This window comes from Cololabis saira, chromosome 7 (assembly GCF_033807715.1).
Source record: "Cololabis saira isolate AMF1-May2022 chromosome 7, fColSai1.1, whole genome shotgun sequence".
NCBI lineage: Eukaryota > Metazoa > Chordata > Actinopteri > Beloniformes > Belonidae > Cololabis > Cololabis saira.
In genome coordinates this window covers 39,572,092-39,594,605 of record NC_084593.1, presented here as the reverse complement: position 1 = coordinate 39,594,605, position 22,514 = coordinate 39,572,092, and the positions used below count along the sequence as shown (strand labels likewise).

General features: G+C 42.9%; 1 protein-coding gene across 1 annotated transcript in view; it reads left to right on the top strand.

Moving 5' to 3' along the window:
- The window catches only part of si:ch211-159i8.4 (matrix-remodeling-associated protein 5), a 40,718-nt gene that overhangs the window by 11,244 nt on the left and 6,960 nt on the right, over nucleotides 1–22,514 (top strand). The window contains exons 4-12 of the mRNA XM_061725889.1: nucleotides 4,262–4,391; nucleotides 10,122–10,360; nucleotides 11,761–11,912; nucleotides 12,819–15,983; nucleotides 16,127–16,380; nucleotides 19,254–19,518; nucleotides 19,619–19,813; nucleotides 20,508–21,026; nucleotides 21,138–21,309. Coding sequence (XP_061581873.1) covers nucleotides 4,262–4,391; nucleotides 10,122–10,360; nucleotides 11,761–11,912; nucleotides 12,819–15,983; nucleotides 16,127–16,380; nucleotides 19,254–19,518; nucleotides 19,619–19,813; nucleotides 20,508–21,026; nucleotides 21,138–21,309 — 5,091 coding nt within the window. The remainder of the gene's footprint in view (nucleotides 1–4,261; nucleotides 4,392–10,121; nucleotides 10,361–11,760; nucleotides 11,913–12,818; nucleotides 15,984–16,126; nucleotides 16,381–19,253; nucleotides 19,519–19,618; nucleotides 19,814–20,507; nucleotides 21,027–21,137; nucleotides 21,310–22,514) is intronic.

Here is a 22,514-nt window from a genome sequence, read left to right as displayed (position 1 = left end):
GAGGCTGTCGCTCTCCTGCAGGAGGGGCAGGTTCCAATCATAGATATATATATATGTATATATATATATGTATATATATATATGTATATATATATATATATATATATATATATATATATATATATATATCTATGGTTCCAATCCCCTTCCTCCCTCTCTCATCCCTAGTTTCCTTTCTATACACTTTCAAAATAAAGGTCACTTGAGCCACAAAAACATCTTTGAAATAAAAAAAAACATATTCGAGGAACGTGTAGGATAGCATCTTTCCAATCAAAGTGATAAAATAAATACATTCAAGTTTTTTTTCTTTGAATCAAAAAAGAATACGACTATCTGTGTTTGACGACAGCTATTTTGTGTTATTTTATAACTTTGTTGTGTTTGTTTGTTCTTTTTTTTTCTTTAAATTACGTTTATTAGAAAGTGTTTGTTTTTTTTAAATTGCGTAATGTGTAATTAGTTTTTTTTATTATTACATTAATTGAAATTTGATGTCTTAGGAAAAAGGGACAGATAAAATAAGCTTAGTCTTCTTTCTGTTCCCTTTCATTCAAGGAAAGAGATTTTTTGTAATTATATTGAACTGTTTTGTTTTTCTTTTAATGAATGAAATAAAGAATAATGAATTACAGTACAAGCATTTATTTACTTTATCTCAAGTTAAACATGTGACACATTTTATGGATGTATTTCCCTTTATAAAAATAGTTTTTTGTAAAAGAGTTAGCTGGAAAAAAAAATGTGTACCACGTTGTTACACGAACATTAGCTCTGCTCTGTAAGGTGGTAAAAACAACAACAAACTAACAAGCAAAAGGTCATCAAAGGTGAGACGAGACTAGCTGACTTTTGTCAGTGTAAAGTTTCTTCAAAAGTCATTCTTCCTGCATTCATTTGAAGTGTCATACTCAGAGGATATTTTTATTGGGATAATCTCTTCCTAAAAACCACACGACCTTTAACAGCTCTTGATCTCAAATTGGGGCTCTTCCTCTTCCTCTGCAGATGTGGAGAAGTTTGCCACTGTTGCCCCACAACGCAGCCAAACAGAGACGTTTCGATTGCGTCCGGAGTCACTTGATGACAGTTTGAGCAGCTGAAGGGGAGACTCCACCTGTCTCTCCTTTTCCACTTATCATCTGTTGTCCTCGTGTGTCTGCCGCGCCAGACTGGGAGGCTCCACGCCACGCTGTTCTAGTGCACGTCTCTCAGACACTCAGCTCACACACACAGTCAACTCCAGTTCAATTCCTTCACTGAGGAATCATTGCAGAAAAAAAGTTGACCAGTTCTTCTTATAAAGTCATCATAGAGAGTCGATGTCGCAGGTTTGACTGACGGCAGGAATGAGCTCCTGCAGGACCAATGGGGAAATGCTCAGCCATGTTTACTGTTTGTCTTTCCTCACCTCTTTTAGCACTCAAAACATCACGTTAACCCTTCATAGGGAAGTCAATAATAACCTTTGTAATAATCATAGTACGTAATTCTACTGAAGTAACCAGATATGGTCACTTGCCCTGTAAAGGTGAATATCCGGTTATACATAAACAGGATGTGAGAACAGACCAGGCCAGTTTGTCTCTGATGCAAAGGATTTGGTAGAAGTTAGCACAACTTACATTTGAGTGTTTTATTTACACTCTGTGGCCTGTTTTTCCTTCAGTTCCACTTAGAAGAAAAGCTCCTTGAATCAAACTGCTCAGTGCAGAACAGCAAAGTACAGATGAACATTCAACTCTTTTTAGATACATAATGGAAAACAGCACTGCCAGTCATTGTATGCTATACTACTTTATATAAGTGCTTTCTGAGATTGTTTTTTAAAGGTTAAAAGGTTAAAGTGTGTTTATTTTCATGAAGAGTTTTCATTTATGGCTATACAGAAAATATGCATCAACATTTGTAGAACTGATGTGAAGCATGACTGCTGGGCTTTACCAGGACAAAGCTGGCAAACCTCATAGCTTGACCATCAATTGTACCTCTATCATGATTTTTGTGTTTTTAACTGGCTTCAATCTGCCCAAATGTTTGCCTTGTAAATGCCCAGAACCGAGTAATTCCCCCCGTTGTTGTGGTAGACGAGCGAGACACTGACTGCCAGGTTTCCAAGGTCAGCTCCCAGCAGGGGAAACTAAACTCAAATGTGTGCTTTCGTGGTACTGAAACGCTCTCGGGATGAAAGAGAACATTATATAATATATTATGAGTTAACTCTTTTTTATGGATGGTAGTGGAAAAATGCAAGCTTTAGTATCACCCATATGTGTTCAATTGAGGAGGGATAAGTGCACCCTGGGAACCCCACAGCTCCCGCTCTAGTGTGAGTCTGGCAGCTAGGAGATACGGCACTGTGCAAATATTGCGCTTATGACCCGAAGGTGAAGCCAGATTTACACCAAAATCTTTCAAGTGTGTCGTGTCAACTGATCCATTTATCTCTCACTGTATTTTATTCACAAGTATAATTTGTAAAGTCATGCCAAAAATAAAGACAAACTATGGTAAAAGAATGGTGAGTTACAAAGCAATGTCTGCATAGAACCCACTTCCCAAACACTTTAAGCAAACTATTTACATAAAATAATTCAAATTGTTAGTATATAAACATCTCATGAATAGATATACATGTGTATATATATATATATATATATATATATATATATATATATATATATATATATATATATATACCTATTGTATTGTATTGTATTGCCCTATTGTATCTGTAGGATTTTTTTTTTTTTCCTGGCTGGCTTGCGTGCAAAATTTGGTGACTTTTGGGGCACGTTTAGGGGGGCAAATAGGCCCTCATTTCATCGGAAAAAACCCCCCCAAAAAAACAAGGAAAAAAACTCCTACAGATACAATAGGGCCTTCACACTGTCAGTGCTCGTGCCCTAATTAAGGCTGCAAGCAGCGATGAACGGGCCCTCCACCTTTGTGCATGTTCAGACGTGCCGCAGTGGAAGCTTGTATGACTTGCATGTAGATTCTTCAGGCCTGGATATTTTGCAGATGACACCACCCACGACTCTCTATATCAAACCATTCAAAGGTTATGGCAGAAAATAGGGACTATCAGATATCAACCAATCAGATGAAGGGGCGGAGCTAATTTGAAGCAATTATGTTCAAGGACTCACAACCGAGTCCGATGACACCACCCACGACTCTCTATGTTAAACCATTCAAAAGTTATGGCAGAAAGTAGGAACTATAAAATATGGATCAATCAGATGAAGGGGGGGGCGCGTTTTTTTGCGTCTATCGTCGCCACGGTAACGCTTTTGACTGAGAAAAGTAATGCGCATTGTCGCAGGATCGAGACCCACGTTTTGATTCATAACACACCTGGGTGCACGTTACGGTTCGGACGAAGAAGCGGCTGAAGAAATGGCATAAATTGCGGCAAAATTACACGATTAATTCAAAATGGCCGACTTCCTGTTCGGTTTCGGCCATGGTGCCAGACTTTTCTTTAAGTTGCGCCATGATACAGGGGTGTACCGATTTTCGTGCATCTACGTCAAACCGTATTGTGGGGCTTGAGGCACAAAGTTTTCTAGGGGGCGCTGTTGAGCCATTAGGCCACGCCCATTAATGAAAACCATTAAATATCAAATTTTTCGCCAGGCCTGGCTTGCGTGCAAAATTTGGTCACTTTTGGGGCACGTTTAGGGGGAAAGAAGGCCCTCCTTTCGTCGGAAAAATAAAAACGAGAAAAATTAAATAGGGCCTTCGCACTGTCAGTGCTCGGGCCCTAACTATAAACTATAGTCACACAGTTGCACAGCTTCATTTAAAATACTCTCTGCAGGCAAACTGGGCCAGCCTCAGCTGTGCAAAAGTACAGTTTAGGATATGTGAGGAAGATTTATGATATTCATTTAGTTTCCTAATAATTGTGTGATATTGTGTGATATTGATGCCTCTTGTTTTGCACTATCCCCTTTGCTGCTGTAACCTGGAAATTTCCCCTCTGGGGGACTATTAAAGGATTTCTTATCTTATCTTATCTAAGTCTTCCAAGCAAGCTTCAAGAGAAAATGATGGGTCAAAGGTCGGCGGAGGTGACCCTCCTTCCGTCCTCCCCTCGGTCATTTCCTCGAATGTTTTCCTTCACTGACATTATTGTTTCCAGCGACCACCACTTTCAAAAAACTCCCACCTAGTTAGTTCCCTACCTTTGTGACAGTACTGTCCTCGTACTGTCCGCTGATCAAAGGACCGGTTTATTTTTTCTCTCGAACAGCTACAACAGCCTGACGGAGGTGGAGGGTGCAGAGTTTCGGTCACTGCGGCAGCTGGAAATGCTCATGTTACATGGCAACGACATTAGCACCGTGCACCCCGGAGCCTTCTACAGCCTCAGGTCACTGCAGGTATTGACTCTCTGTGCATCCACACAAATACAGTGTGCCTTTTTGTCTCAGTTCTTCTTTAACAGGTTTGGAGGTGACATAAGTGCAACCTCAGATGAACGGTGTACTCTGGTGCCATTATTTATCACAAATGAATTGAAAATAAAAAAATAAAAGGGAGACAGTCAGGCTGCAACACGAGGTAAAAAACAACAAACCAACACGGTCCAGCTACAGGAAGAACCACGTTTAACTGCAATAACAGGAAAAGAAAATCTGTCTTTTTTTCTTTTCTGTTTCAGCCATTCTGTTAAATTCTTTGGTGGTGTGTTGGATGACTGGCTGGTGTCCCTGAGATTATTGTGATGTTTCAAGACCCAGTTCAAATCTGTCTGACAGATGGCCTCACACCATGCTCTGCAGTTGGAAGAGTGCTCATCTAATATGTGCTATTAGCCTGTGAAGATGGCTAAACATCGTCACGCCGGGCTTTTCTGTCCATACATTCGTCCAGAAGTCTTGTGGTCTGTTTGGACTTCACAATCTTAAGCCGAGGTATCGTGTTTTTTTTTTTTTAAGGCCTATCTGCAGGCAAACGCCAAAAATAGAGTTGATGCCTGTTTGTAGTGAAGCAGAGCAGACATTTTATCACCCTAACTGAGGACTATAGAGGTTGAGATGTCTTTGATTTTTGTGAAATCACTGTGCATGACATGGTCTGACACTCGCAATGAACTTGCCTGAATTCTTTTCCATCCATCCATCCATCTTCTTCCGCTTATCCGTTCCCGGGTCGTGGGGGCAGCAACCTCAACAGGGATGCCCAGACTTCCTTCACCCCAGACACTTCCTCCAGCTCTTCCGAGGGGAGTCCGAGGTTTTCCCAAGCCAGCCGAGAGACATAGTCTCTCCAGCGTGTCCTGGGTCTTCCCCGGGGTCTCCTCCCGGAGGGACATGCCTGGAACACCTCCCTAGGGAGGCGTCCAAGAGGATCAGATACAGTGAAGGAGCAGCGGCTCGACTCCGAGCTCCTCCCGGGTGACCAAACTCCTCACCCTATCTCTAAGGGAGCGTCCAGCCACCCTGCGGAGGAAACTCATCTCAGCCGCTTGTATCCGTGATCTTGTCCTTTCGGTCACTACCCAAAGTTCATAACCATAGGTGAGGGTAGGTGTGTAGATTGACCAGTAAATAGGGAGCTTCGCCTTCGACTCAGCTCCTTCTTCACCACGACGGTCCAGTACATCGACCGCTGCGGACGCTGTACCGATCCGTCTGTCAATCTCACGCTCCATCGTTCCCTTACTCGTGAACAAGACCCCGAGATACGTGAACTCCTCCACCTGAGGCAGGACTTCTCCACCCACCCGGAGAGAGCACTACACCCTTTCCTGATGGAGAACCATGGCCTCAGTTTTGGAGGTGCTGATTCTCATCCCTGCCACGTCGTACTTGGCCTCAAACCGCCCCAGCACATGCTGAAGGTCCCGGTCCGATGAAGCCAACAGGACAACATCATCTGCAAAAAGCAGAGATGAAATCCTGAGGTTCCCAAACCGGATCCCCTCCGGCCCCTGGCTGCGCCTAGAAATGCTGTCCATAAAAATTATGAACAGGACCGGTGACAAAGGGCAGCCCGAGTTCAACCAGAGTTCTGCCAGAGTTCAACATGCACCGGGAACAAGTCTGATCTACTGCCGGCAATGCGAACCAAACTCCTGCTCCGATCACACAGAGACCGGACAGCCCTTAATAGAGGGCCCTGGACCCCATATTCACCGAGCGCCCCCCACAGAGTGGCACGAGGGACACGGTCAAATGACTTCTCCAGATCCACAAAACACATGTAGACTGGTTGGGCAAATTCCCATGAACCCTCGTGCACCCTGCGGAGGGTATAGAGCTGGTCCAGTGTTCCACGACCAGGACGAAAACCGCATTGTTCCTCCTGAATCCGAGGTTCAACTATCAGCCGTATTCTCCTCTCCAGTACCCTGGCGTAGACTTTCCCTGGGGAGGCTGAGAAGTGTGATCCCCCTATAGTTGGAGCACACTCTCCGGTCCCCCTTTTTAAACAGAGGGACCACCACTCCGGTTTACCACTCCAGCGGTACTGTCCCCTTCCTCCATGCAATGTTGCAGAGGCGTGTCAACCAAGACAGCCCTACGACATCCAGAGACTTGAGGTACTCAGGGCGGATCTCATCCACCCCCGGTGCCCTGCCACCGAGGAGCTTACGGACCACCTCAGTGACCTCGGCTTGGGTGATGGATGAGCACGTCCCCACTCTCTGCTTCCTCAATGGAAGGCATTTCAGTCGGGTTGAGGACATATTCGAAGTATTCCTTCCACCGTCCAACGATGTCCCCAGTCGAGGTCAACAGCTCCCCACCCGCACCGTAAACGGTGCCGGCAGAGTACTGCTTCCCCCTATGAGGCGCCGAACGGTCCTCCAGAATTTCCTCTAGGCCGACTGAAAGTCTTGCTCCATGGCCTCACCGAACTCCTCCCAGACCCGAGTTTTTGCCTGCAGGACCGCCCGAGCCGTGGCTTGCTTGGCCTGCCGGTACCATCTACTGCGTCAGGAGTCCCACAGGCGAACATAGCCCGTGAGTCTGACGGCATACTTTACTTCCGGTGGCCACCACCGGGTTCTAGGCCGTTCCTCCCTATCACGCCTCTCCAGGTATCACTGTCATTGCCCACGTGAGCGTTGAAGTCCCCCAGTAAAACAATGGGTTCCCCAGTTGGAGCACTATCCAGTACTCCTCCCAGTGACTCCAAAAAGGCCGGGTACTCTGCACTGCTGTTCGGCCCGTAGGCACAAACGACAGTGAGAGACCTTTTCCCGACCCGAAGGCGCAGGGAAGCGACCCTCTCGTTCACCGGGGTGAACTCCAACACATAGTAGCCCCTTTCACACAGCCAGTTCGAGGCGGGAACGTTGCGCCTTTAAGCCGCCTCGCTGTTCTGTGTGAAAGTCACGGAGGCGGAATGGGGGGGCCAAGTGGCCCCACCAATAAGCCGGCAGCGGAGGTAGTCACAGAGCCGAAACGGGGTCTGTGTGAATGACACAGCCGGCATGCCGGCATGCCACTAGACGCTGACGCTGTCGTCACGCCTCTGATTGCGGAACGCCGGCATGCTGTGTGAATTTACAGACGGGAGCGGCGTTATGCCGGCGTTGTATGGTTCTGTGTGAACCAACAAAGGCGGCGTATTGGCAGGACTTCTTTACACCAATATTGCGGAATCTATGTGTGAAAGGGGCTAGTGACTGAGCTGAGGGGCTATAAACAAGCCCACACCAGCTCGCCGCCTCTCACCCTGGGCAACTCCAGAGTAGTGGAGGGTCCAGCCCCTTTCAAGGAGCTGGGTTCCAGAGCCCAAGCTATGTGTGGAGGTGAGCCCGACTATCTCTAGCCGGTATCTCTCAACCTCACGCACAAGCTCCGGCTCCTTCCCCCCCAGCAAGGTGACATTCCATGTCCCTACTGAGAGGGTTTTGGTCCAGGGATTGGATCGTCGAGGCACCCCGCCACGACTGCTACCCAGCCCACATTGCCCCAGCCTCTCATGGTCCTTCCTGCGGGTGTTGGGCCTACGGGAAGGCGGGCCCACGTCGCCGTTTTGGGCTGAGCCCGGCCGGGTCCCACGGGCAGAGACCCGGACACCAGACGCTTGCCTACGAGCCCCAACCCCAGGCCTGGCTCCAGGGAGGGGCCCCGGTGACGCCGATCCCGGCAACATAACGGTCCTTTGTTTTTTCTCCTCCATGATTGGCGTTTGTGAACCGCTCTTAGTCTGGCCCGTCCCCTAGGACCTGTTTGCCATGGGAGACCCTACCAGGGGCATAATGCCCCCAACAACATAGCTCCTAGGATCACTCGGGCAACACAAACAGTACACCACAGTAAGGTGGCGGTTCTTTTCCCACTTTTGAATTCTTGGTGTAGAATAACTGACTCCAAATTGTTTGAAAATAGCCTTTTAACCCTTTCCAGATAGTTAGGCGGCAACATTTGCTTCTCTAACATCATAGCTGATATTTTTCCTCCTTGCCATTGTGTTATCACACATTTCACAGCTCCAAATGAGCAAACTGTTAAACCTTTTTAGAGGTGATCATGCTTGCTGATGGCAAGTTGATCAGTTGCTTTCTATCAACCAGATCCGACTTCTACTTTTCCTTTTGATAAGCAGACAGGGTGAACTTTAACACACTAACCTTTGTATTAATCCTTTGTCTTTGTTAAATTAGGGCACTTTTTAATGGTAAAACGGTAGGTGTAGTTGCTTGTTTGAATTTGAATTGAAATGATGTCAGAGCCCGTAAGGACCATGTGATCTTTCATCGTGTCCAGATACATAAAACCTTAACGTTGATCACATATATACGCTTTATCTTTACACAAAACTCTTTTTAAATGTCCAGGTGAAGCACTGTTTTGTGTGTTGACTCTATTTGCACTGGAATGTCTAAATTTGACATCTCTGCCGGTCACGTGCTTCCCCTCTTCCTCTGCTGGCCGTCTGCTCCATGTTTCCTTGCCTGCTCAACAGCAGAGTCTCTCTGGATTCAATGGTTTATGAATTATGGATGAAAAAAGTTACAAGTTAGAGCAAGTTCAACAAAGGTGAGCAGGGGACAGGCTGTTGGGGAACAGCTGAATTTTCAAATGCAGTAAGATTATACATTAATAATAGGTAGAAATGTGTACGCTCTATTTAACCTCTCATATACTACCAGTCAAATATGATGGCACATTATTTTGAATGTACACTGGTATTGTAAATGAAAAATTACTTATTGAAAAACTACACTTTGAATAAGTTGAATAAGTGATGATAAACTCTAGTAGATCATAGGTTGCTCATCTGTAATTATGTTGACCTCATTTAGGACCTGATGAATGTCAGATTATTTAGTATTTTAACCTGATATGCTAAAACTTTGGAAATAAAAGAATGTGCACTTAGGCTCGTCTTTCAGAATAAACAGAAAAGTCAGCTGTTTTTTCGCTGAACTTGGAGTCCTCAAACTTAATCTTTAGTTTTCTGTTTGAGTAGAAAGGTTTCAGCAGATTCCAGTCAAAAGAGTGTTTGTATGCTGAGGCTGATCGTGTCTCCTTTAATCTGCTGAAAGAATCTTAATAAGAGAAAACTTTTACTTACCCCTTTGTACTTTATGTGAGCATTTCCTCTGCTGCAGAACTTGTATTAGAGCAATTTGTAGAATAAACTTAATTAAATCATAAGTGGAGACCATGTCCAAATCAGCTCTGCATTTTCTGTTTCCTCTTTAAATCTGACATTGGTTTTATAAATTGTAAACACATCCTAAAGACAAATGACACAGTAATGGGACTGGCTAACACAAGTGCCTATTGAGCCCAGCACAAACAGAGACAGCTACTTCCCTGCAACCTAAACCACATCTAAGCCACTAGTGAGCTTGACGCTGATTGCCTGGTGCTGTTCAGCCCATGTGGCTCAAATCAAAGGCTGAATTCACATTTAAAGCACCGCTTAAAAACATGTGGCTGATTACTCTTAAAGAACAATTTCCTCTTAAACTCAGGGTACTGTACATGTATCTCAGGGTTGTACTCTGTTGTTCCCTGTCAGTCAGATGTTGGTTTCAATGTTTGATGGATGTGAACTTTGAGTGTTGATTTAAATATTTCAAATGCATTTATTAATTTAGCTATTTCTGATCGTATTTATTTATTTATTTATTTATTTTACAGATCTTGAAGCTCAGTTACAACAAGCTATCTTCAGTGAACCGTGGCCTCTTTGAGGGTCTTGTCGGTGTGATTCGTCTCCACCTGGACCACAACCTGATAGACTTCATAGAGCCATTCTCCTTCTCCGGCCTGACGTCCCTGAAACTCCTGCAGCTGGAGGGGAACCTTCTGAAGGAGATTCACCCTTACACCTTCATAACTGTGTCAGTACTAGGAAGCTTCTGGACGTCTGGACTCAGGTAAGAAACTGACGAGCAGTGACTATTCATGCTACAATGAAATGAATTAGTAATAATTTAATGGGGTTTATTTGTGGGGTTTTTTCCCCTTTTTGTCTGCATATATATTAATGGTTACCATGTTGGTCATATATATATATATATATATATATATATATATATATATATATATATATATATATATATATGTATATATATATATATATATGTGTTTATATAATATGGCTGGCTTGCGTGCAAAATTTGGTGATTTTTGGGGCACGTTTAGGGGGGCAAATAGGCCCTCATTTCATCGGAAACCCCCCCCGCCAAAAAACAAGGACAAAAACTCCTACAGATACAATAGGGCCTTCACACTGTCAGTGCTCAGGCCCTAATTAAAGCTGCAAGCAGCGATGAACGGGCCCTCCATCTTTGTGCACGTTCAGACGTGCCGCAGTGGAAGCGCTTGTATGACTTGCATGTAGATTCTTCAGGCCTGGATATTTAGCGGATGACACCACCCACGACTCTCTATATCAAACCATTCAAAGGTTATGGCAGAAAATAGGGACTAAAATATTTATTTATGTGAAGGGAAGGGGGGGTCCTGGTGGGGGGTGACATCCGCTATGGAAGAGTATTAGGGCCAGGCAGGAGAAAAATAAAAATAATATTTTAAGATTTTTTTTTCATTGTGTACTTCGAGAAAAAAAAGACGAAATGTTGAGAAAAAAGTCGAAATGTCGAGATTAATGTTGAAGTACAATTTCGAGAAAAAAGTCGAAATGTCGAGAATAAAGTTGAAGTACAATTTTGAGAAAAAAGTCGAAATGTCGAGATACAAGTCAAAATTTCGTGAATAAAGTTGAAATGTTGAGAAAAAATGCTAAATCTCGACTTTATTCACAAAATTTTGACTTTATTCTTGAAATTGTATTTCAACATTAATCTCGACATTTTTACTTTTTTCTCGACATTTCGACTTTTTTCTCGAATTGCACAATAAAAAAAAATCTTCCCCTCTCAAATATTTTTTCTACTCCATGGCCCTAATACTCTTCCGTACATCCGCTGCTAGTCTAAAACACCAAAAACACAGGGAAACGCACAACGAGCACACTAGCCATGGAGATCTGTAAGAGAAAAAACAAATAGACACGAGAACAGGCAGAGACACAAGCAGCAACCATTCCAGGTCCCTGAGGCTGAATCAAAGCTAGACTACTGCAATGTTATTTGGGTTTATTTGTTTTTGATAAAAGTTCTTGTTTTGTACGTCAAACAACCTACAAAGAAAACACACCACACATACTTTTACTTTTACCTGATCTTATACATGTGAAACTATATTTTCTCTTGTTTATTTATGATGCATTCAAGAATATAGATGTGTAGAATATAACATGTTGTTGTCGTAGACACTTACACCTATCAGACAACCTGCTGGAGCAGCTCCCTGCCTCAGCCTTAAAGACAGCGCCCAGGCTGGAGGTCCTGACGCTGCACGGGAACCCCTGGACCTGCGACTGTCAGCTGCACTGGTTGGTCCAATGGAGTGCCACTCATGAAGGTGAGACTGTTTGAATGAAAAATACAGTCTTATTCACATTATTTTATTGTCATTCAAACATAACATCAGAAATACAGTGCAAAACAAAATTGCGATGCATTTTAGCCATGATAAAAACAGTTAAATAAACACTAAAAGCCTTCCACTGTAAGGAACCAGGTCAAAGAAAGATGCTGTATACATATAAATATAATGTGTGTGTGTGTGTGTGTGTGTATGTGTGTGTGTGCAAAAGAGCATGTGTGAAACAGTCGTAGTAAATAGATAAATAGATAAATAGATATATGGAGGTGGGGAGTCTGACTGAGGCCTGCTCAGCGTATTACACAAGAAAGTGTTATTTTTTAAGTGGGTGTATTTAGTCTCTCAACTCCTTCAAAATGTATGAAATTTATGGATGGATGGGATCTTCCCATTAAGGAGGCATCTATGGGCTTAATGGATTCATCAAACATGTAAAAAAGAACTGCTAAGTGTTAGACGTGTACTTTTGACTCAAAACAGAAGTATGAAAATGCTGCATTCCTTCTATGAGACCAATGCTGGTCCTACTTCAGCCTAATTCATCACAAAACAGGATTTAAACTTCTCAAACTGTTAAGGAGATATATTAACTTTTGCTGAAACTCAGTAAAAGGTAGCATTTTATCAGAAATCAGAAGTAAAAATTTAATAATTAATTTAGCTTCTACTGTCTTCCTTTTCCAGTCATTATTTATATGTAGGCCTATTCCTGTCTTGTCCTGAGATTGCCCCTTGTGTCTAATTACCAACTCTTTCATACAGTTCTTTCTCTTTACTTGCCACTTCTCTATCTCTAATTTTTATAATTGAATCCCCTTCCTTCCCCCATTGCCTTTCTTTCTAATCTCTTTTGTGTTTTTTGTCTCTGCCACCTTCTTCAAGGAGTTGTAAAATGTAAGAAGGAGCGTGGAACCAGTGAGACGTGCCCTCAGTGCTCCTTTCCTCAAAATCTGAACGGCAGCCGGCTGCTGGAGTTAACTGCAGACAAGCTTCCATGTGAACGACCAGTTCTTCAATCACCGCTCAAACAGTGGGACAATCCAACGTGGGCCGAATCAGAAGCAGAGCCCGACCTTCCATACACCCGGGATTTTGAAAAACCTTTAGGTCACCTGACCATCGTTCTCTCCGACAGCCATGGAAATAGTGCACACGTGGCATGTGATGTACGCCACCCAGGAGACACTTCACCTATGACATGGACTGTAAATCCAGAGTCACCTGGGGACGTGTCTTTAAATGTATCGCTGGTGACACACCTCGAGTGTGAGATAGATCGAGAAACCCTGCAAAATCTTTGGCAATTGGTTGCATATTACTATGAAAGCCCGGCAATTTTGGAAAGAGGTCACCTGAGGGGAAATTCGAGCGGAGTGACATATCAATATGTCCAAGCTGTAAATGAAAATTCCCCATATTTTACTGAATTAAAAGGTTATTTGGTAGCAGAGCCCTCATGGTTGCTTCAACCAAGAGTAACGTTGAGGCTGAACAGGAAGCAGACAACAACAAAGAAACTTGTCATGGATTTCACTACTTTGATCACAAAAGATCTTAACACCCATAGGGGGCAAGAGGATGATGATTTTGCTTCTTCCTGGGCACTGATTCGTAGAGTGACAGGCGGACGAATTCAGACTGCTCTTGAGGGTTCAAAGGTTCATTTGGAGTGCAAAATTATTACAAACAAGCCAGATGTGAAAGTGGAGTGGATGCTTCCAGATTTGTCCACCGTGGAAGAAGCAACTGATAAGACTGAAATCTCAGAAGAAGGGCAACTTGTCATTTTAAACGCCACAACATCTGATTCAGGTCTCTACCACTGTATCATCAGAACCAAAACTGGTGTGGACTTGATGTCCTTGAGACTCACCATTAAGGAACGCTCACTCAGTCCTACGGCTTTAAATGGTCAAAAGATGGTAATTAAGAAGGGGGAGTCTCTCTCGCTTCCTTGTGAAGTGAGCTCTGCTCAGCCCAGTCAAACCATATGGTACCTGCCCAAAAGTAAAGGTCTCCTCCCTACGCAACAGACGAGGAGAGCAAAAGTGATGGAAAATGGGACTTTGATTATAAAAAAGCTGACACAGGAGGATGCAGGTGAATACAGCTGCCTGGCCTCAAATCTGTATGGAGTGGACATGCTGTCTCACATGGTGGAAGTCATTGAAGAAAAGACTTCAGAAAAGTCAAAAGTACAGACCGATAGAGAAAAAACTGTTGTGCTTGTTGGTGTTGAGGAAGGAGAGGGTTCAGGGGGAGATTATCAGGAAATTACACGTTCCTTGGATACGCAGGTCCCTGAGAAGGTAGGGATACAACAAAGAAGGCCTGATGGATATTTGACGAGGATGCGAATGAAAGATCTGAAGAGAAAGCCCAATAAATCTGTAAAGGAATTAGATCCAAATCGTTGGGCAGAGATACTGGCAAAGGCAAACGCTAAACCAAGTGTTGCTTTGCCCACAGAGCAGTCACTAGAGGAACCCAGTACTGTAACCATCCTAAGAACTTCACCCATACCTGTAACAACACCTCCTACAACTGCCAAAAACGTGCCCCATAGTACCACCCCTCCAAACATACAACCAACGAAGTTAGCCACATACCCACAACTGAACACTGAGACGTATTTGAAAGAAGAGAAAACTGGATATGAAACAAGTGAAAATCAGATGGTTTCACAAACTGTTTCTCGTGAAAGCACAGTATCATCCCAGAAGCCTACTGATGGGATGACAGAAAAAGAAGAACCTGTTACTAGAAATAATCAGCCTGCCAAACAGCCAGAAAGTAAGCCGTCTGAGGAAGGAAGAAGACCCTCCAAATTTGTTCCTGGTTGGTCTAACAGGAGGAGGCCCCCTCATAGACGTGGGAAACCCCTACCAGGAAGGACCCGCTCACAGGGGAATCCTCTTTATCATTCGCCTAACAAGCCCCAGGCACCTGTGCAGCCAATGACGACAACTCCAACAACAACTACTACAACAACTGCCACTACTACTACCACTACCACAACTGCTGCTCCAACTACCACTACCACAACTGCTGCTACAACTACCACTACTACAACCTCTCCTACTACAACAATGCATATTCCATCCACACTGGAATACCATGAATCATTATCTGCTGAGTATGATATAGACGAAGATGAATATGAATACAATGAAGAGTATGATTACAAGGACAGTGACAATGTTGATGCCAATGAAGATGTAAGCAGTGAAGTCCCTCATACCACTCAAGACCTGGGCAATAGCGTTACCCATTCTCCATTAGTTACAGGAGGAGATACTCGTGTAGGCAAACAACATTTACCAAATCCAAAAACGATTGTTACTCCAAAGCAAGATGACCTAAACTCAAGGAATGTAGAGGACCGTGTCGACTTAGAGAACATCGGTGTAAAGAGAACAGGAATGACAGAACACACCAAAGAAAACAGAAGCAAGGATGAACAGCTCGCAGGACAAAATGAAAAGGATGATTTGATAGCAATGGAGAAGCAAAGGAGACAGAGAATACATGCAGAGGGCAGTGAGAGAGATAGTGACTCCTCAAAAACAGAGTTGGTTACACAGAGGTCCAATGTGAACAATAAGATGTGGTCAGCAACACATAACAGAGCAAGACCTGACACCCCACCTTCAACAGAGCAAAATATTCAAACCCATGCAGGAACTTCCTCCACAAAGACTTTTACAACCAGAGGCAGAGCCAGAGAAGAAGTGACAGAGAGAAAGGACAGGCGACTAAACAGGCCGACTAAAAAGCCTGTAATCCACAATTTTCCCGTTATGGAGCCACTTCACCCTTGGCTTCACCAGGCCAACCAGGAAAAGTGGAAAACTACCACTCCCAAGATTATAAACAGAAACCATGGCAGAACCACAGGGAGACAGAGTGAAGTGAATCCAGGAAGGCAATCCCAGCTTCCCCGAGTCCCCCCAACCCCCCGCCGGCCCTCCCCCCGTTATCCTCATCCTTCCAATCCCATCTACCCTCCCAGGCCAGGTCAACAACCATTTCCTCACCACAGGCAAGGTAAGTACAGCTTCTTTGTGATTATTTCCTTATCAAAAGTCAATAAATCTATAAAAAATAAATTAAAAAAATGCATAGAAGCTAGAACTAGAAGCCATGTCATGCTAAACTCTGATATAATATAATGTGTGGTCTCTTCTTAGGTCCTGGGTCCCACCCTACAGCCACCCATCGACCCTGGTCATTTGCCCACCCGTGGGCTCACAGTTCACATGTGACCAACCGCCCAGAGATCATAGCTGAGACAGTAAAACCCGCTCCGACTGTTTCTGGAACAGAAAACTCCCAATTTGCACTAGCCAATTCCCATCATAATAATCCAAATCTACATGTTGATGGCAGGAGCCAAACAAGAGATCATCTGTTCATAAAAAGGCTTAGGAACAGATACAGACAGGTATAAGGAGGGTTGTGGGACTGCATGACAAGTTATGTTTGCTCATGTTTCATGTTTCAATTTTCACTTCAGTTCAGATCAGTTCAGTTCAGTTCAGTTCAGTTGTTTGTGTGGCTCCAGTTCACAACAAATATAATCTCAAGACACTTTACAGAGACGATAAACAAATTCAATGCAAGTCCAATTAAATGCAGTCCAAATCAGTCTAATTATAATTCAATTGTATTCCAATCAAATATAATCCTTAGAATCTATTTATGGGAAAACATTCACTTTTATCCAAATTCAATTTGTAACCTGAAAAGGAAAAAAAGTTCTCCAGAATACTTTAAACAGCAGGGATAGAAATTGCAGGATCAGTTACATACAGTAACAAATCATCAGCATATAGTGATAATTTGTACTCAATTCCATTTTGAACGATTCCCTTAGAATCTATTTATGAGGAAACTGTTAATGCAAATCAAAATCAAAACAGTTTAGAACCAACTGTATTTCTCTCCAACTCATCATAGTGGTTTTCTTTTAAACCAAATTAATAAAATCATCCTTGCTAAGGAAACTCTGAATTGTCGCTTCAGTCCCTATCCCTATCCCTATCCCTGTTCTTGCATGGGGTAGTGGGTGACAGTTGAAAGGAAAATCTCCTTCTCCAGGAGAAGACGCCTCTAGTCGAACCAAAGCTGTGGTAGAAACACCACCAGATGTAACTAGGTTAGTGCAGGGATACCTGCTGGTAGACAAAGTAAAATGAGAAGGACAAAATGAATGACAACCATAGAAACATACACATACAATAGATTAGGAATAAAACGCAAGTTACCCAAGCTAGCCTTAATTATGCGCTTAATTAAAAACATTAAAGTTTTATAGCTAATTTTAAAGGGAGAAACAATGTTTGTGTCCAGAATCCCAATTGGAAGCGAAGAGTTTTAAATTATTTTCTGGATTTAACAGGAAGTCAATGAAGATAAGGAAAAGATGAACACATATTATATTCTCGTTTGATAATTCTCACGTCCAACCTGATCTCACAAAAATCCGTGAAATGCCCACCACCTCTCACCACTATTTTCCGTGGTACCAACACGGAAAGTGGTATAATTCCGTGTTAGCACCACAGATATTGTACCATGCAAAGTCAATGGGATCCGTCGTCGTGATATACTCGGAATATGACATTGTGAGAAAGTGAGCAACCCCTCCCCTTCTCACCATCACAGACTTTTTTTTAATGTGTGTGGCAGAGTGGAGGATTGGGCGTGGTCTGCGGGGGAGCAGCACACAGGTGTGCCTGGTTCTGCTGATTGTGGCACACCTGTGTCCAATCAACCTCTCCACCCTGCCTGGGTTTATAAACAGCAGCTGCATACCAGAAGAGGGGTCTGCTGAATGGAGGAAGCTTGTTGGGAGGCTATGCCCCATTGTGCCTTCTTTTTTGGAATGCTGATTTTGCCCTCTGCCTGTATGTTTTTTTTTTTTTTACATGGAATAAAAAGCCTTATTTTTTTGGCATTCTACACTCTGCAAGGTTTTTTTACACCTCATCACCCAGGTCCAGTTTTGCCTTGTCCCCTTGTACGTGGGGAGGCCGCTCTGGTTCCTCACAGACATTATTATTATTATTATTTATATATTATTCTTTGTTATAGTGGCTAAATTATGAGTTTGTGTCGCGCAAGGTACTGTTTGTTACTGTCAGTTTGTAAAAGCATGTTTTTAACAAAGAATAATATATAAATAATAATAATGTCATAATCCGTGTATATATCACGACAACGGAATCCATTGATTTGCATAGTACTATATACGTGGTGCTCCCATTAAAACCTCAACCTCACAGCGTTAAAAACATGCTTTTACAAACTGACAGTAACAAACAGTACCTTGTGAGACAAAAACTCATAATTTAGCCACTATAACAAAGAATAATATATACATAATAATAATGTCATATTCCGTGTATATATCACGACAACGGATCCCATTGACTTTGCATGGTACAATATCCGTGGTACTAACACGGAATTATACCACTTTCTCTGTTGGTACCACGGAAAATAGTGGTGAGAGGTCGTGGGCATTTCACAGATTTTTGTGAGATCAGAACTCTTACTGAACTAATTTCGGTGAGAGAGATTTTAAACATCAGGAATACCAGTCTGGAAGCAACCAAGGAATAGACAGAATGTTCCTAATGTTGGTATTATTATGGAGTGCAAGACAGCAGTCTTAGAAAGATGTTTTATGTGTGAACTGAAAGACAAATCCTGGCCAGAAAGAACTTCGAGGTTCTTGACAAAAGTAGTCGAAGCTAAAGTAATGTCATCTAGAAAAACTACATGACCATTCCTGAGGAGGTCAGATCCAAACTCAGTGCCCTGAATCTGAGTTTGATAACAGGAAGTTGGGAAACAGTTATTATTTTTTGAAAGAGCTTTGCTAAAAAAGCATTTCTAATGACTTTTGTTTTCGCAATGCAGGTGTAGCATCGGTTTTTAATGTAAGACTAGAAAAAAACTGAACAAAACACAGAGGAATGTGCTGATATTGGGCTGATATTGGGCCCATACACCAGCGGGACTATCTATTATATAAATACAACCAGAGGAAAAAGCTGCATTGTGTTGGTTTCCACAGCTTCTATGAATTTATTGAGCCCTTCAAACAGTTACTAGCATTCCTCTAAACCTGTTTTTCATTTTTTGTATGTTTGTTCTTTTAGATCAGTATTTCTCTTGCACAACAATGTCTATTGATTAATGCTGTTTAGAAATTTTATTTTGGAAATCTATTTTTATTCAGAACAGAAAATGATAACTGTTATGTAGTGGATTAAAACTATTGCATAACGTTAGTTTTGCATTTTGCAGGCGCAGCTCGATCGCATTGCTCAGCACAAGCCAACCAAACCTCACACAAGCTACTACAATCCTCCACAGCTCTTCACGCCTAAAGCCAACACTGCTTCCTCATATATGCATCACATTCCAAAACCACCTGAACCCACTGCTTCTCATATTTACCCTATGAAGCCTTCAAACCCTACTAAACCATCCTTCCATGGTACTCATCCCTCTCTCTCTTACCATCCCACCACTTCCCTGCCTCTGTATGGAAGTCAGCGGCCTGCTGGAGGTACAGTAGGCTCAAAACTGGGAGGGAATGCAAGTGAAACATCTACAATATGACTTAGATTGAATGACTGATATCATTTTCTTACTTTGCCAAATCCTAGCAGGAAAAATCAGTTCCCGGCATTCCACAGTTGCACCTCCTTTCCCATGGCTGTTGGGAGCTGGTGGGGGGAAACCTCGCATCATCACAGTCACCACAGCAAGTATGTCAGTGCTGGCAGAGAATGATGTGTACCTGCCGTGCAAAGCAGCTGGGAATCCTGAGCCCAGCATCGCATGGACTAAAGTCTCCACAGGTGAGATACAAAGATGAGGAACGTGTGTGCATAAAATATACTAACAGTTGGTAGAAACTTCAGATAATAATGACAAACTTTGAATGTGTCTCTGTAGTTCTTTCAACTTGTCCACTTGTCTGCTGATGACGGAAGAGTATTAGGGCCAGGCAGGAGAAAAATAAAAATAATATTTTAGAGGAGGAAGATTTTTTTTTCATTATACACTTTGAGAAAAAAGTCGAAATGTTGAGAAAAAGGTCAAAATGTTGAGATTAATGTCAACCTTCTGAGACTATAACAAACAGCGCATGAGACTGTCTTTACAAAATGCCTCGTAAGCCTATAGATGAACTGGTGAAACTGTATTTCAGAATCAGCTTCAGTAAAAAATAAATTATCTTTTAGCTCATAAAGACGGTGTAGTTATCAGAGGAGACATTTCGACTTTATTCACGAAATTGTATTTCAACTTTATTCTTGAAATTTTGACTTTATTCACGAAATTTCGTCTTTTTTCTCGAAATAGTATTTCAACATTAATCTCGACATTTCGACTTTTTTCTCAAAGTGCACTATAAAAAAATTCTTCCCCATATTTTTTCCCCCACATGGCCCTAATACTCTTCTGTAGCTGACAGACACCAAAAGCAGACATTGTAATTTATCTTGACTTATTTTATTTGATCATTTCTCCTGCCTGTTCTCTCATAAGGTGCTACCATTCCAGCCGACACCAAGCATGGCTCACGTTTTGAAGTGTTCAAAAATGGGACTTTTGTGATTAAAAACATCCAGCTTCAGGACCGAGGTCAGTACCTTTGCACTGCCCAGAACAGTTTTGGATCAGATCGGATGGTCATCACCTTAGCTGTCCAGACTGAGGCCCCAAAGATCCGACCACCCAAGTCCGCAGAGAGAGCAGTCTACTTAGGGAAACGTGTGATTTTGGACTGCCTAGCCTCTGGAAAACCACCGCCCCAGATCTCGTGGATTCTCCCAGACAGAACGTTCGTTCGGGAAGTTGGGACAGTTCGCACTCTCCTTTCTGCAATGTCTCTGCTCCCGAATGGAACTCTACAAATTCACTCTGCCAACTTCTCCAGCAAAGGGGACTATAAATGTATAGCGAGCAATGCGGCAGGTGCTGATACAATCACTTATCATCTCCATGTGGCAGCTCTGCCTCCAAGCATAAGTGAAGGAGCAACGGATACTGTGATCATTCAGCCAGGTATACAAAAGATTTCATCTCATACAATGAAATTTTACAACAAAAATGTCTTCCTCATGGATGATGATAAAATTCTAACTATTTTTTACTAACAAAATCTCATTTAACCAGGCAGGAGTGTGTATGTTCACTGTTCTGTGAAGGGTGAACCATTGCCCACCCTGAAATGGATGCTCCCAGCAGGCGTTCATGTCAAACCATCCCAGTTTCTGGGACGCAGGCTGTTCGTCTTTCCTAACGGGACACTCTTTGTCAAGAATATTTTGCCATCTGATGGCGGGAGGTAAGAGTTACATGTTCTTCATTCATTAGATATAGTCCGTGGAGATCTAAAAACACATTTACCTCAGTTAAAGGGGACCTATTATGGCATGTAATATCTATTTTAAAGAGGCCTTGAATGTCTTAAAAACAAGCTTTTGATAGTTTTTTCTACATAAATTAGAAATTCAGCCTCTAAGGAATGTCTTTATCATCCCAGTCTCTAACCTCATTATCTATGCGGGATTCTGAGTGGGCGGGGCTATCATAATGAGGCACTGTGCTGATTGGCTGCCTGAATGACGTGTAGCAGCCGGGGAGGGAACAAAGCATCGCTCTGGGCAGAAAAGCAGCCGGCTGCGCACACTATTAAACCGTGTCCTAATTGCAAGCGATGCGAGCGAGCGTCAGCGACAAAATCAATTCCATTGCTTTATATTCTATTGGACTGTCCTAACTGGCAGCAAGCGACACAGCGCAGCCGGACGCGGCGTGCCGTTTTGAGCTGAACATTTGTCGGACGCCCTGCTTCTATTTTCATCCTGTTGCTCGCGTTGAAAGCCGGTTGAAAGCGCTGTAGGAAAGGGTCATGAATGAGGAACGGCTGATCCAGTTAGTTGAAATGAGAAGTTATCTCTATGATTCCTCCTCATTTCACTACAAAAACTTCAATAAAGTGGCAGCTGCTGGAGGGAGATGGACAGAGAGCGTCCGATATCACGTAGTGCGACGCGATAGTCGGACACTCGCATGCAGTTACACAGTGTTTAGTTGTGGGCGTGGTTTGCATTTTGGTTACGTAACGAAAGGGAGCAGAATCTGAACAGCTCGTAGATCCACATCAGACTGGACGGCTCATCCGGGCGGCTGTACAGACACTGCAGAATTTGGTTGCTTTCCTCCTTCTCTGAGTTGTCAGGCTGAGGGGAGACCACTTTATATATGTTAAAGCAAGAAAAAACCTGTTTTCATAATAGGTCCCCTTTAACGTATCAGGCTATGAGCTTTTTCTGGTCACATCACGTACATACAAAACATCTTTTAACTGTTATCCTTAAGTCATACAGTGATACAAGCACAGGCACATCCTAATGATGTTGACATGGTAAATGTATCATTTGACTGCAAAACCTCACCACAATTGCAATGAAAAGTAAGTTCATGCAGACTTTCAAGAAAACTAACAAAAATAAACACAAAAAAAGAAAAAAATATTTAAATGATAAA